Source organism: Nipponia nippon, unplaced genomic scaffold (assembly GCF_047370975.1).
Source record: "Nipponia nippon isolate SJK-2023a ecotype South Korea unplaced genomic scaffold, ASM4737097v1 scaffold_1, whole genome shotgun sequence".
NCBI lineage: Eukaryota > Metazoa > Chordata > Aves > Pelecaniformes > Threskiornithidae > Nipponia > Nipponia nippon.
The window spans coordinates 20,813,125-20,826,805 of NW_028262290.1; the positions used below are offsets into that span (position 1 = coordinate 20,813,125).

Below are 13,681 nucleotides of genomic sequence, written 5' to 3' on the forward strand. Positions count from 1 at the left end.
AACCTCTCTGCAGACCAAATATATATTAATGAAAACTTGCAAAAATCATGACTGCTCTACTGAAAGAGCAAAGGAATTCAACTTTTACAATAATTATTGTCCTTCTGTTTCAGCTATTTAAGCCCATTTAGTTGTACATCTTCAAGTCTACACAATACCCCATAAGCAGTCTGGCCATCAAGCAGCAATATCAAGTTATCCTTAGACATCTTTAAGAATTGACTTTGCCTTATCACACTTAAGTCAATGGTACCTAGTTTTTCTAAGAGCTCAAAACCAGTCAGCTTATCCTAATGATGTAGCAGACTTGTGCACTACAACTGCTCTGCTAACATGCCCACAGATCTATGGTGTATGTGGAAGCTTCGGTAGACACCTTACTGTACAAGTTTATTGCATTAGGCTTGCAGATGACATCGAACTGGGGGGACCAGTCAACACGCTTGAGGGCAGGGCTGCCATTCAGAGGGACCCGGACAGGCTGGAAGAACAGGCTGAGAGGAACCTTACGAAATTTAACAGGACAACAGTCCTCTGCGTGGGAAGGAAGAGTCCCCTGTGTTGTACAGGCTGGCACTGCCAAGCCAGGGAGCAGCTCTGCTGAAAAAACCCTGGGAGCCTTGGTAGGCAGCAAGATGAGCATGAGCCAGCAGCATGCCCTGGCAGCAAGGAGAGCCAGCAGCATCCTCAGCTGTATTAACTGGCACGCTCAGTCTGCTGGCTATGCTCCCGAGAGAAACAGCTATTCTCCTTAACTTGGCACTCAGACTACTTTTGGAATACTGGCTCTAGTGTCACCATCCCATTCCCCCACCCCCAGTCACTCTCAGTATAAGCCAGGCATTAATAAACAAGAACTATTTCAATGAAGGGCCACCAAGGTAGTCAGGGGTTGTGAGAAGAGGCTAAAAGAACAGAGCTTCTCCAGCCTGAAGAGATGGTTTTGAAGGACTGTAACAGCAGCCTTCCTGTACCTTCTAGATAGCTTCCTCACAGGTGTCAGGATGACAGAGCCAGGCTCTTCAGTGATGTACAGCACGAGAAAAAAAACAACAGACATAATGGACAAACAGAAGAGCTTCTGACTGCATGAAAGGTAGAAACCTAATTGCTCAAAGCAGTTGTGCAGTTTCCATCCTTGCACATTTTCAAGGCCCAGCTGGATAAAGCACTGAGAAACCCAGCCTGAAGTCATAGTCTTCCCTACTTTAAGCAGGACTACACAGTCTTTCTTTGCCATTCGAGTTATCTGTAACTATGATTCCTCCCACATTTTTCTGGCAGGCAATGCAGATGCACAAGACCACCACCAAAATAAGTTTTGCAGCTGTTTTTAAGGCCACGTCTTCCCTTGCCTCCCCAAACCAAGCCAGAGGGAGATCCACACATATAACAGTGAGGTGTGCGGCTTACTAATGAACAGAAAGGTATTATTCATGCATGTAGTAAGATGAAAGGCAGCCATGAGCATGCAGGTTCTCAATAAAACAGCAGCTTCAAAATTGTTTTAATATTAGAAATGGGAATTAACCAGAAAAATTAAAACTAAAATGCAATACAGCCAAAGGATACCAGACTACTAGAATAAACTGTACTTCGATTATAAACTAATGTGGTGGGTTGACCCTGGCTGGACGCCAGGTGCCCACCAAAGCCGCTCTATCACTCCCCTCCGCAGCTGGACAGGGGAGAGAAAATGTAACAAAAAGCTCGTGGGTCGAGATAAGGACAGGGAGAGATCACTCACCCATTACTGTCACAGGCAAAACAAGACTCGACTTGGAGAAATCAGTTCAATTTATTACCAATCATATCAGAGTAGGATAATGAGAAAAAAACCAAATCTTAAACCATCTTCCCCCTACCCCTCCCTTCTTCCCGGGCTCAACTTCACTCCTGATTTCTCTACCTCCTCCCCTCTGAGCAGCGCAGGGAGATGGGGAATGGGGGTTGCGGTCAGTTCATCACACATTGTCTCTGCCACTCCTTCCTCTTCAGGCGGAAGACTCCTCACACTCTTCCCCTGCTCCAGTGTGGGGTCCCTCCCATGAGAGAAAGACCTCCACCAGCTTCTCCATCATGAGTCCTTCCCATGGTCTGCAGTTCTTCATGAACTGCTCCAGTGTGGGTCCTTTCCATGGGGTACAGTTCTTCAGGAACAGACTGCTCCAGCGTGGGTCCCCCGCAGGCTCGCAAGTCCTGCCAGAAGACCTCTTCCAGCCTGGGCTCCTCTCTCCACAGGGCCACAGGTCCTGCCAGGAGCCTGCTCCAGCACAGGCTTCCCATGGGGTCACAGCCACCTTCAGGAACATCCACCTGCTCCGGCTTGGGGTCCTCCGCAGGCTGCAGGTGGATATCAGCTCCACCATGGACACCCATGGGCTGCAAGGAGGACAGCCTGCCTCACCATGGTCTTCACTACAGGGTGCCCGGAGGACCTCCTCTTCCTCCTTCTTCACTGACCTTGGTGTCTGCAGGGCTGTTTCTCTCACATATTCTCACTCTTCTCTTCAGCTGCAGTTGTGCAGGGTTTTTTTTCCCCCCTTCTTAACTATGTTATCCCAGAGGCACTACCACCATCGCTGATGGGCTCGGCCTTGGCCAGCAGCAGCTCCATCTTGGAGCCGGCTGGCATTGGCTCTATGGGATATAGGGGAATCTTCTAGCAGCTTCTCACAGAAGCCACCCCTGTAGTCCCTCCACTACCAAAACCTTGCCATGCAAACCCTATACCACTAATTTGGCAGATGACAAACAGATATAAACTGAACTTCAGTAAAACATGCAATACATCAGAATCCTATTGAACAGTAAAAAACAGACCAAGAATTGTAAGCTACGTCAAAAATTCACTAAAGGGGAGAGTAAAATAGAAACTAGCAGAATGGAGGGGTATATTAATGAGTTCCCAATGGACTAGTTTTTAAAACAGTTCATTTGCACATCAGCAAACGAACTCGGAAGCACAATCAACAGCAAAGGCTGGGCAAAAGGACACACAATGAATTCTGTAGCCCCAAAGCCTGGATGAAAAAAAAAGCAGGGTGAGATGTAGTAGTAGAAAGCATAACATGAAGTAAAAGATCATTTAACATCACATACGCCGAGGGAACAGTCAAGAATTTCTATACACTAGTAGTGCATAAAGTCGGAAGAAGAGATTGTGCATAATTAACATATCACAAGATGACTGAGTCATCAGCCTGATACATTCCAAGATCACATTTGCTTCTTATGCCTGTACCAACTGAAGTATTTTCAGACATGAAAGCGAAGCATTAGCGTCTTTGTAAAGGGTGCTGGTACATTTTACATGTGCTTCATCTGGAACAGTGTGTACAAGAAAACTTGCAGAATTGTGTCTCCCCAATTTAAGCTTCTCTCATACTTTATCATATACGTATTAAAGTTAATGTCTTAAAAGTGAAGTACTGAATAAGGATGAAGTGAGGCAATAACCTACCTTATTCTTATGTGTGATTTATTCTGAGACAGATTTTTAGAAACAAAGATTCTAACTTTTACAGCAGGACTTGACAAGTGTACTATAACTTGGCCCTGCACATTTATCTTTCTAATGAACTGCTGCTACCTTCACCATAGTACATGGGACTGACAGGCCACATGGCTTACCGGATATACTGTGTGTGGTTATCTTACCAACCAAGACTCGAAAGCTGATAAGAAAAAAATGTAAATAAACCCACAGGCCACATGGTTTAGAACTGAACAATCAAGTTAAGCCTGATGGAGAAAAACAACAGCAACAAAAAAATCTTTTAATAGAAGGCAGCTAGAACAATTTCCCTGACAGACTGGTTAAGAGGATTCTCTGAGCAAGGCGTTCTGAATGACTGATTTTCATTTCTTTAACTTCCATACTTAATGGCAAACTGCCTGGGCAGTGTATCTTCTCCCTCCATGAAGTCACCAGAGACTTGGTGAGATGAAAATGCCTAGCAGTGAAGAAGCATGAGGCTCCAGGTATGGAAGTATATCCTCACAGAACCAAAGCGTTACCTGGAAGAAAACTCTTGAGGACATCTACTCCAGCCTCCAGTCTGGAGCAGGAATATTGTCAACATCAAACTAGGTTCGCTTAAAACTGTAACCTGTCCCATTGATGGACCACTCCTTTTCCTGTTGTCCAGTTTGAACCTCCCAAGCTAAAACCCATGGCTGCTGCCCCTTCTTTTATCATCTCTTACTACTGAGAAAAGTGTGCCCCTTTAGGCAGATGTAGGTCACAATCAGATTGCCTTTAAGCCACCTGGGTTGCCGCTTTGCAAAGCTAAAGCCCAGCTCCCTCAGTCCTTCCTCACAGGTCACATACCCTATGCCCCTAAACATACCGGCTGGACCCTCCACAGTTCCTCAGCAGCCTTCTTTAACAGTGGTGCACCAAACCAAAGAGCATATTCAAAGTATGGCCTCACCAGTGTCACAGAAAAGAAGCAAAACCATGTCCCTCACTGCTGGCCACACTCCCCCTTGCACAGCAGACAAAGCAAACTGCATACTGAACTATTAGACATGCTGTTGCCTTATTTAAATAAGAGGTTTGTATAGATGAGACTCAAATTAAACTGAACATTCAAGTTAATTCTGCAGTAAAGATAATCCTTAATCACACATTCCCTAAAGCCTTGAGTTGCATCTTAAAGCAAATAAAAATGCATGCAACTTCAACACACTAACATCTACAATGTATACCAATGAAAAAGAAAGCTACATTCTGTTCTAGCTAAAGTTTCTAGGTAAACCCAGGCCTTGAATACACACAGACTAGCTCCTTCTAGAAATTATCAATAGACTATCTTTAGAAGTTATATTTCAAAGTCCACAAGGCCTTTTTTTTTTTTTTAAAAAGGAATTTTACACTCTGAAATTATCGGTAGCACCTTTACTAAAGCCAGGTGCTTTCTCTAGAATTTCTGGTTCTCCTTGCATTTTTATCCTCCACCACAAACATTAAAAGTCAAAATACCTTTCTAAAGTTATTTCACTGACTTGGCTGCTGACACAAACAATGTAAACTGGTTAAACAGGTTTACAGCCTCCTATGGCATTACTCAGGCTCCCAGTGTCTCCTTTTTCCCTACTAAGAAATACTATAAACTGTTCTGCATGTACCCAGAGAAGTACACAGGCTCAGAACACTGATTTAAGGTACAGCATTTGAACAGACTTGCCTCCCTGAACTTGGAAACCTTATAGAGCAGCTGTTCAATTGCTTAGAAAGACAAGCAAGAAAATAGTAAATGTAAGTTTACTAATATTACATGAATAGAATTGAGATACTTTATTGTAGAAGTGAAATTAAAAATAATTAAGAATAAAAAAATGTTGTTTTTTGTTTCAGAAACATGGAAACAGGGTTTTAAGGTATTTATGTAGAACTATTCTTTTAAGTAGTAATGCATAGTCACAACTGAACCACGCAAAGAAAATGAACACTGAAAAGATCCTTCTGAAAGTCCTAAGTGGGGAAAAAAAAAAACTAGGGTAATAGGTAGGATCCAGAACACCACATACAGAGATTGAACATTTGGAGTAGTTAGAATTTGCCATTAAGGTTTAAGTTAATGTCAGGGGACTCATCTCTAATTAAAACAGAGGTTGGATTTCAACTGAACTACTGTAATCATTGTTACAGCTTCCACAGCACCCATTACCAGTGCACAGGCAGTTTGTGAAAGCCAGCAAAATGCTTGCCAGAATTCTACAGTCACAAGAATTTGTTTCTGCCCATAACTGACAGAAACCCCATGCAGGAGAAGACAGCATGGGAGGGCCAGGATCTAATTCCCTGGCACAGTGTGCTTTGCCTAGGTTAGGAAAAAAACAAAGTATGGATCTACCAAAAAGGCACATCAAATATACACAGAAACCCACCCTGCATTTTAGAACTGCAGTCACTTTTCATTAACACGAATTTTAATAATTATATTATGAAAGTATCTGAGGAAACATGCTTCCTGCTCAATGCTAGGGAAAAAACAAAACATTATAATGCAGTCCAAGTTAATCCTTTGCCCCAGAGCAAGTGGGGAAGAATAGTCAGAGAGCATCTCCCTCCAAGAAATCACATGTATCACAGGAGATGCTTTAGACTAACAGCTGAACACATGGCCTTGTAACTGATCAAAAGACCAGAAGATGCTGAGGAGTTTTACTGCCATTTTTTGCTTCTGCAAAAGAATAGAAGTAATCTTTGTCAACAAGCCTTTAACAGTTTGTAGAGGCCTTATTCGAGGTACTTCTCTGCTGAAGCACAAGTTGCTGTCTCTTTCTCTCCCTGTATGTCTTGGGGGAGAGGGACACAGAATAAAGAAAGAAAGAGTGGCACTGTAAACATAGCTGATTACCTATTACCCTTTCTGTGAAAGGAGTAGGATCCAAGGCACACAAGGAGACATCTACATCGGACAGACTGCATGGGCATTCCTATTGCCTTGCCTCCTACAGTAAGTACCAGATCTTGTTTCTCTTGATAAAACACAACTATTTTACTCTTCCAAAATAACCTAAAGTAACAAAGAAACTTAATGGTCTTTAACATTACCTTTCAGTAGAGACCTGACTTCAAACTTGCCTACAATGACAAGCATGAGATCATCCATTTAGCACAGAGCTTCTTGAAATAGGGGGCGGGGAAAAAAAAAAAAAAAGACAATATTTACTATTTATTGTATACTGCTCTTCAGATTTTTAGAAAGCATTTTCACACACTTAACTTCATATGTCGTCTTCTTTCCAAGCAGTCCTTAGACTATGCTGCTTTTACTAGTTACATCACAGTTTGTTTTTAATTGCCAGTCAACAGCACTACCTCCCTAGAGTCCTTATTGCCCGGTCCTCTTCTGCATACACCATCTGTGTACATTCACTGTCCACCCCTCCAGTTTTCATGGTACTTCTTGCCAATCTGAGTACTTCCTTCAGATGAGTAAGTTACAATACCCATACTTACAACCCAGAGACATGATCAAGAAAGGGGGTGACAAAAGCAGCTCTCTTACTCCTGGACACAGGGCAAAGACTCACTTGCTGTCTCCTGACTGACCTGTTTGACCACTGAAAGGCAGAGGTACTACTTCTGCCCTTACCATCACCAAACCTACCTGCAGAGTACTACTGCCTGTTCTTCAGGAGCACACGAGAGGCAGAAACCACCCTGTACACAAAAGAGTGCTCAAACGAAGGAGCCTGTGCTCCAGGTGCTTTCCCTCACGCTGGTCAATAAAAGCACCACGAAAGTAAGTGCGGGGGGGGGAAGGAGTGGGGTGTAACGAAAGCAAATGCAGTAGTACTGTCACTGAAACCAGGAAGACGCGCGGCAAGAGCGAAGTTGTGGGGTTTTGTTATTACACCCGTCTTGGGGTGCCATCCCTTCGGGGCGCAGCCCCCCCTCGGGCAGGCGCCCCGGCACGGCGGCGGGGCAGGCCGTGGCCCATGTGCGGGCCCTCCCACACCCCCCTTCGCCGCCCTCCTCCCTCGGCTGCCGTTCAGAGCCGCGCCGGGAGCGGAGGAAGGGCAGGGCGCTGTAGCTCTCCCTGCCACGGCTCGGCAGGGCTGCGAGGCGGGGCACGGCGGGGGCCCGCGGGCCGCTCCCCGCTGGGGAAGGGACCCTCTCCCGCTCCTGCTCCCGCAGGCTCTCGCTCCCCCCGGAGCTCGCTCCCCTCCAGGGAGGATCAGAAGAGGCGAGAAACCCACCCCGGCGCCCAGGGCGGCCCCTGACCGGCCGTGGCCCCTGCCGCGCCCCCCCCCACCCCGGCCCCTTCCCCACCGGTACCTGGCGGCGGCTCGACGGGGCCCGGTGCCCCGCGGCTCCGGCCGTCCTGGAAGCGAACCGGGCGGAGGCCGCCGGGCACGGCCCCCCAGAGACGGCTGGCGGTGCCGCGCAGGAGGCGGCCGCCCTTGCCGGTGAAGGCGGTGAGGTAGTCCATGGCGGCGGGGGGCTCCTAACGGCCGGGGGGCCCCATGGCCGGGCCGGACACGCAGCTCCGCGCGGCCGCCGGCCCCGCTCCACAACTTGTGCAAACTTTGGGGCTCGGCCCCGCCTCCATTTAAAGGGGCCGCGGCGCCGCCGCCGGCGCTGGGCGCGGACGGGCGCTACGCGGGGGCCGTGCAGGGAGCGGACCGCGACAGCCGAAGCCGCGGCGCCGCGGGGGTCTGTGGCCGCCTCCCCCCCCCCCGCCCCAGGCGCGCCCGAGGCCGGGGCAGGCCCGCGGGGCGCCGTGCGGGGCCGGCGTTGTGCAGGCCGCGGCCGCCCTCCGGCGGAGGGGCAGCGTCTCCTCAGCTGGGCGCGTCCCGCAGCCGCCGCAGCGCCCGCATCTGCCAGAGGTTTCCACCGGACCCCGAAGGGGGCAGGCGGGCCTCCTCGGCTTCTCTCTGCGGCAAGGGGACGGCCCGTCCGCTGCCGGAGAGGGCTTTTAGGGGTGTGGGCCGTGAGGGCGGTTTCATGACGGCCATAAACGGGGGCGGCGGACGCCTGGGTCTCCTTACTGCCTCGGTACGCAGGCCACTGGGGACACGGCTTCCTCTCAGTCTCAGGCAGGCTCACGGCCACCTGTACAACTTTAGGAACTTATCCGCAGGTTGGGGTTTTAGTTATGTTTTGTGAAAGCTCCACTTTACAACGATGTGCTGCGAAGCTATTAACTGCTAGCTTTCGTGGCTCAGCTTCCCTTTACTAAGAAGCATGAAAATCAAGAATCAAGGCAATCTCTTAATTTTAAATCATCTCACAATCGTGGATATTAAGATGTTTCACCACTGTAACTGTAAAACAAGACCAGCTGTGACACTGTGTGGTTTTGCTGTTCTGCTTTTGATCCCTCACGCTCTCAGGCTTTCCCGCCATCTGGGACCCCGCCATCCTTGCTGCGCCAGCCCCGCCATGTCCCGCTGTCTTCCTTGGAGTGTTCACCAGCGTCGATACCTGACTCAACCTTTGAACTGACTACCTCACTTCAGTCTTCCAGCAGAACTTACTAGGTGTACAAATGTTTCTTTCTCTGTGTAAAAGATGTTTGATTTGCGGTGTTCATTTGTACCCTCGCATTCTTTGTCCTCACAATTCTTGGAACTTTTAAGGTTTGAAGAAATAAAACCAGTTAGAACACGATCCAGCATTTTAACAGAGAAAGAAATATCTAAGGCATTGAATCTCTTGATTAACACCTGCCTTACAACGTGCATTCTGCACGTATTGAGGCTGGAAGAACAGCCATATCATTATATTTACTACCTGTGCCATAGACCTTAAGAACACAGGACTGTAAGCTAATGTGCTTATATTCTAATCAGAGTATGATGCAATTATATGCTGCATCTAGCTGCAAATGAAGGCATTGTTTAATAAAAAATGCTCTTGTTGAGCCAAATCTATTGTGTACATACAGAACAGAGGAACAAAGTGCTGAGCTATCTCAACTCCTATTCACTTGTAGCAGCTGCTCAATTAAATCAGAGTTTAACGTCAGCATTTTGGAGTGCTGATTTCTGAGGGTTACTTGATGTAAACAGTACACTCAAATCAACCTTTCTACTACTTAAATCAGTTCCTGCTCAGGAGATAATGATGTTCAAGACTTTTTTCAAATAAAACCTTTTCACTGAAACAGAACAAGAAATTTGCAGCAGAATTAGCTCTCCCTCCCCCCCAAACCTGCCGGTAGAAATGGATGTGTAATCTGTCTGTTCCAGGACTAATGAATAAATCAGGAACTGCAGAGTCACTGCATGGTCTAAGTACCACTAGATGTTTAGTATATAAACTATTCTGCCTACCAGATCTGTCTTGCCCTAAACACTGTAATTAGTTTTCATTTCATTACAGTGTTTCTGCTGTGAAGAAGTTATGGTTGGTCTTTTGCCCTGTTGATTCTATATTAGGCAAAATTTACCTACATCTTTGCACCAGGCATGAGTTTACAACTGTGGTTCTCAGCACTTCTGAAACTTTAAGCTTGCTTGTCCACCAGTATTCTAGCTACATATGCACCTCTGTTATTTTATGGATTGCATGTATTTCCTCTGTGGTTTGAAATAGTTCTTTTTTTTTCTCTTCCAAGCCCATATTATGCACTGTTTATCATTATATTGCAGTGACAGAGGCTACAGTTTCAGATTCAGCCAACATTTTGATGAAGTATTCAAGGCAAATTTTTTGATAACTATGAATTTGTTACATTTTAGCTGTTTTCATCTGCTTTGTTCACAAATAGTCTAACTGAAGTATAAAACGATCACCTATTACTGCAATGTGATTTTCATAGTATTGAAAATCATTGCCCATACTCAAAAGCATCCATTTAGCAATGTTTTTACTTAGGAAGAACAAATTCTTCAATTGAACTGTCTTAATTATAAAAACAAGATTTAGGTATCTGTGCTCATAAAAGGTAATAGTACTCTTTAGGATATGTGACTACTGATAAAATTTCACAGCATTGAGGTAATAGTACAATTATTATTACTATTATTACATTGTGAAGAATATAGTCAGAGCTATACTACTTCAGCAGGCATCCTAAACATAAACATCTACTAGTACTATTATGAGCTTTAAGATGCTGTTTCTACTAGGCGTAATCCTGTGTCACTTATAACATCTCGTGTACTGAGGCTTAAGATTATAGCCCACATTTCCATCTGAAAAGCTTTGCAGCATTCCTCAGCTTTTTACCTGGTAGGAGCAACGTAAACACTATGTACATCAGCAATGTGTGTCCCTTTTGCCATAAAACTAAAATATAAATATGTTCTACAATATTTATAATGATTTTTTACGCTTATATTGATATTGAACACCTTTACAGAAACTTGATCATACTGCCTTTACGTCCTCAATGTCTAGAAACAACCAGGATTTCACTGAGGATGGCTAATAAGTTTGTATTTGATCTCTGAATGTGCAACAAGGATCTCTCCTGGTTTTATTTTCTGGCCTGTGGTATCAGCACAGAAAGCATATGTCTGTAACTCAGTCACTTAAAACTGGCCCTCCAAAAGAAGGAGCTGGTCCTACCTGCTCTTAATTGCCTGTGCCTGGTCCCGTAATACCAGTGTGAGCACGAGCATTCATTTTGCAGGTGAATGAACTGTGCAGTAAAGCTGATCCATTTAAAAGTATCATCTTTTAGTTTAGTCAAAACTAACTAAACATATTTATTTTTTTGTGGGGTTAATATTACCCCAGTTAGTTCTCCAGATCTGGTTGAGTTGTGTGTAAACACCTGTGGAAGCACATGTTGCAAAGCAACAGAAGAGTAGAAGTGGCTGGAAGAGAGGAAAGGGAGGGAGGAAGCTGCAGGCCAGCCTCTTCGTCTTCAGTGCCCGTGTATGTTAGCTCAAAGTGACAGTGAAACTGTGGCACAAGTGGAGGAGATGCCTTCATATCAGTATTACACACAAAAACACCTTTAGTAGCTACAGAAATGTCTGACAGAATAGGTCTGCATTTATGATGCAACACTTAATAACACATTATGCTAATCTGTTGCTGTAAATAAAGGCACAACCTGATCGTGTACCTAGATCCCAAAGTCCCAAACCAGAGCAGGCAGAGAGCTGCTTCAGCTGCATCCTAAAAGAACTGGTGGTGCAGGATCAGTTTTGGTCAAACAGAAAAGGACACAATGAGGAAAGACTATTTCCAAGATCTGAACATAGAACTATACATAGAAGTATTTCAAAGGAGAAAAAAATATAAAAACACAGCAAGTGGTAGTGACTTATCATTTCTTTGGGGACAGATTTGTTGCTCATGAAATTAAGTGCAAATTGCAGCAACTAATCCAGGCAAAATGCCAGCAGATGCTGTGCAACCTTCCTTAGGCCTTGGCCAGTTCACATGCCCGGTGTACAAGATCCGGGCCGCTTGCAATTCATCTTGCCAAATTTCCAGTGCTACCAAGCTGCAGGCAAAAGTACGCTAGGCACTAACACAAGCCTCCTATTTTATTTTGTGAGAAACAAGGTTTGTACATACTTTCCGAGGTGAAATTCTTGATGTCAGTCATTTGGCAATCAGTCAGTGTTCATTTGTATATAAGCAACATATACGCAAGTATGTAATTTTGACAGTTTGAACCAAATGCCTCATTTAAGCTTCCTTACTCATTGTGGAGGCACCGACTCTCATGTCATGCTATGAAGATGCTGTATGCCTTTGCTAAGTATTCTAAATTACCATGTCTGGTCAAGACCCTACCATTGATGTGGTTGCAAAACCTATAATGAGTGGCTAAAATACGGATTTGAATTAGAACATGCATAAAAGCCTAACCTCTCTCTTAATTTTTAATGAAACCTATTTTTAGTAATGTAAAATAATTCAGGAATTGTTTTTTTTTTTTAGTGAAAAAGCTAAACTCTTGAGACACAGAAAACCAGACTGCAGTCTGTTTCTAATGCTGTTTCAGTGAAAATTAAATACAATACAGAATGCACGTGCAGTCCCTGAAGGAGGGACTGGAACTGAGGCATGCAGAACTCCCACATTCTCAGGCATATTTCTCTATGAACCCACTAATTTGAATGATGAAGTATGGAAGTACACAGTTCTAGAAGTGAAAACGGTTGCACAAATCCATTTTTTGTGATTAAGATGGTCCAAATAGTTCCAAAGGGCAACTCAGTGTCACTACAAATTTGGGAGAAGTTGAAAAGAGATAACCAGTAGGTAACGTGAAGTAAATGGGTGTGTTTAAAACAGGTTCTTTACAGAGAACTGTGGTTTAAGTGTGTCTGTCCACACAGGTTTCACAATACCCCATCCTCTTTTCAGATTAGACATTCAGCAAGAAGGAAGCCGTCATCTGCATACCAGCCTCAGAAATGGTAAACCTGGAATTTCAGGCTTCAGCAGGTAGGGACAGAATTCTCATTTTACTAACCAGCTCTCTGTAAGATTAGAATGAAACGGGGGCCAGTCTCCACCTTGACCATTGATGCTGTTCACTGTTCAGCAGAAAATGTCACGTTGAAGGGACAAGACAGAATAAACATGGAGAACAAGGGAATTTGGCAGTTCTTGGTTCTGGACTGGGATACTTCAAGTATATGTTATGGTTTTTATCTGATTATTCTTGAAATAACACTGAAAAAGATGGGAAACCATTACAGCATCTCTTTTAGGGGAGTTTCTGTCTCAGTAGAAAACTGAATCGAACTCCTGCTTTATTAGTATTTCAAATCTGGCTCAATAAATCTTTCATTTCCTTTTGTAGAAGGTGTATAAAATAAAGGTACCAGACCTAGACATTAGGCTTCTCCAGGCTGAGGAGAACATTTGGACCTTGGGCCCCTCAGCCTCCCCTTACAATGCATTTAAGCATCAAAACACGCGGCCTAAGCACTGCTCGTTAGGTTTAATTTCATAATATTTAAGTACCGTAACGTTCACTGTGTTTAGATTTTGTCTTACCAAATCTAAAAAGTTTCAAGAAGACAAGTCATTCCTGTCAGATGCCACTGCAACACCTGACCTGTTTGTGCTTTGTGTGTTCCTGTATAGGTTGTAGCTACATAAATGTTATGGTTTTGTTTGTTAGGTTGGTATCTAACCTAATCCAAGTCAGACTATTTATACTTAGGACAGCCCAGCAAGTCCTTTCACCTTTGAGGAGAAAGAAATTTTTACTTTTCTAGCCAGATTTCAAAAATCTTCATA

General features: G+C 44.6%; 1 protein-coding gene across 8 annotated transcripts in view; it reads right to left on the bottom strand.

The window, feature by feature from the left end:
* The window catches only part of OXR1 (oxidation resistance 1), a 301,246-nt gene that overhangs the window by 81,120 nt on the left and 206,445 nt on the right, over positions 1-13,681 (bottom strand). The window contains exon 1 of one of the 8 annotated variants that reach the window (XM_087747592.1): positions 7,796-8,152. The exons of 5 other annotated variants lie outside the window; for them this stretch is intronic. In XM_087747592.1, the coding sequence (XP_087603718.1) occupies positions 7,796-7,949 (154 nt within the window). In that variant the 5' untranslated portion in view covers positions 7,950-8,152. Of the gene's footprint in view, positions 1-7,795; positions 8,153-13,681 lie in introns of those variants that run through there. 2 more of the 8 variants (XM_087747571.1, XM_087747612.1) reach the window with 2 other exon arrangements.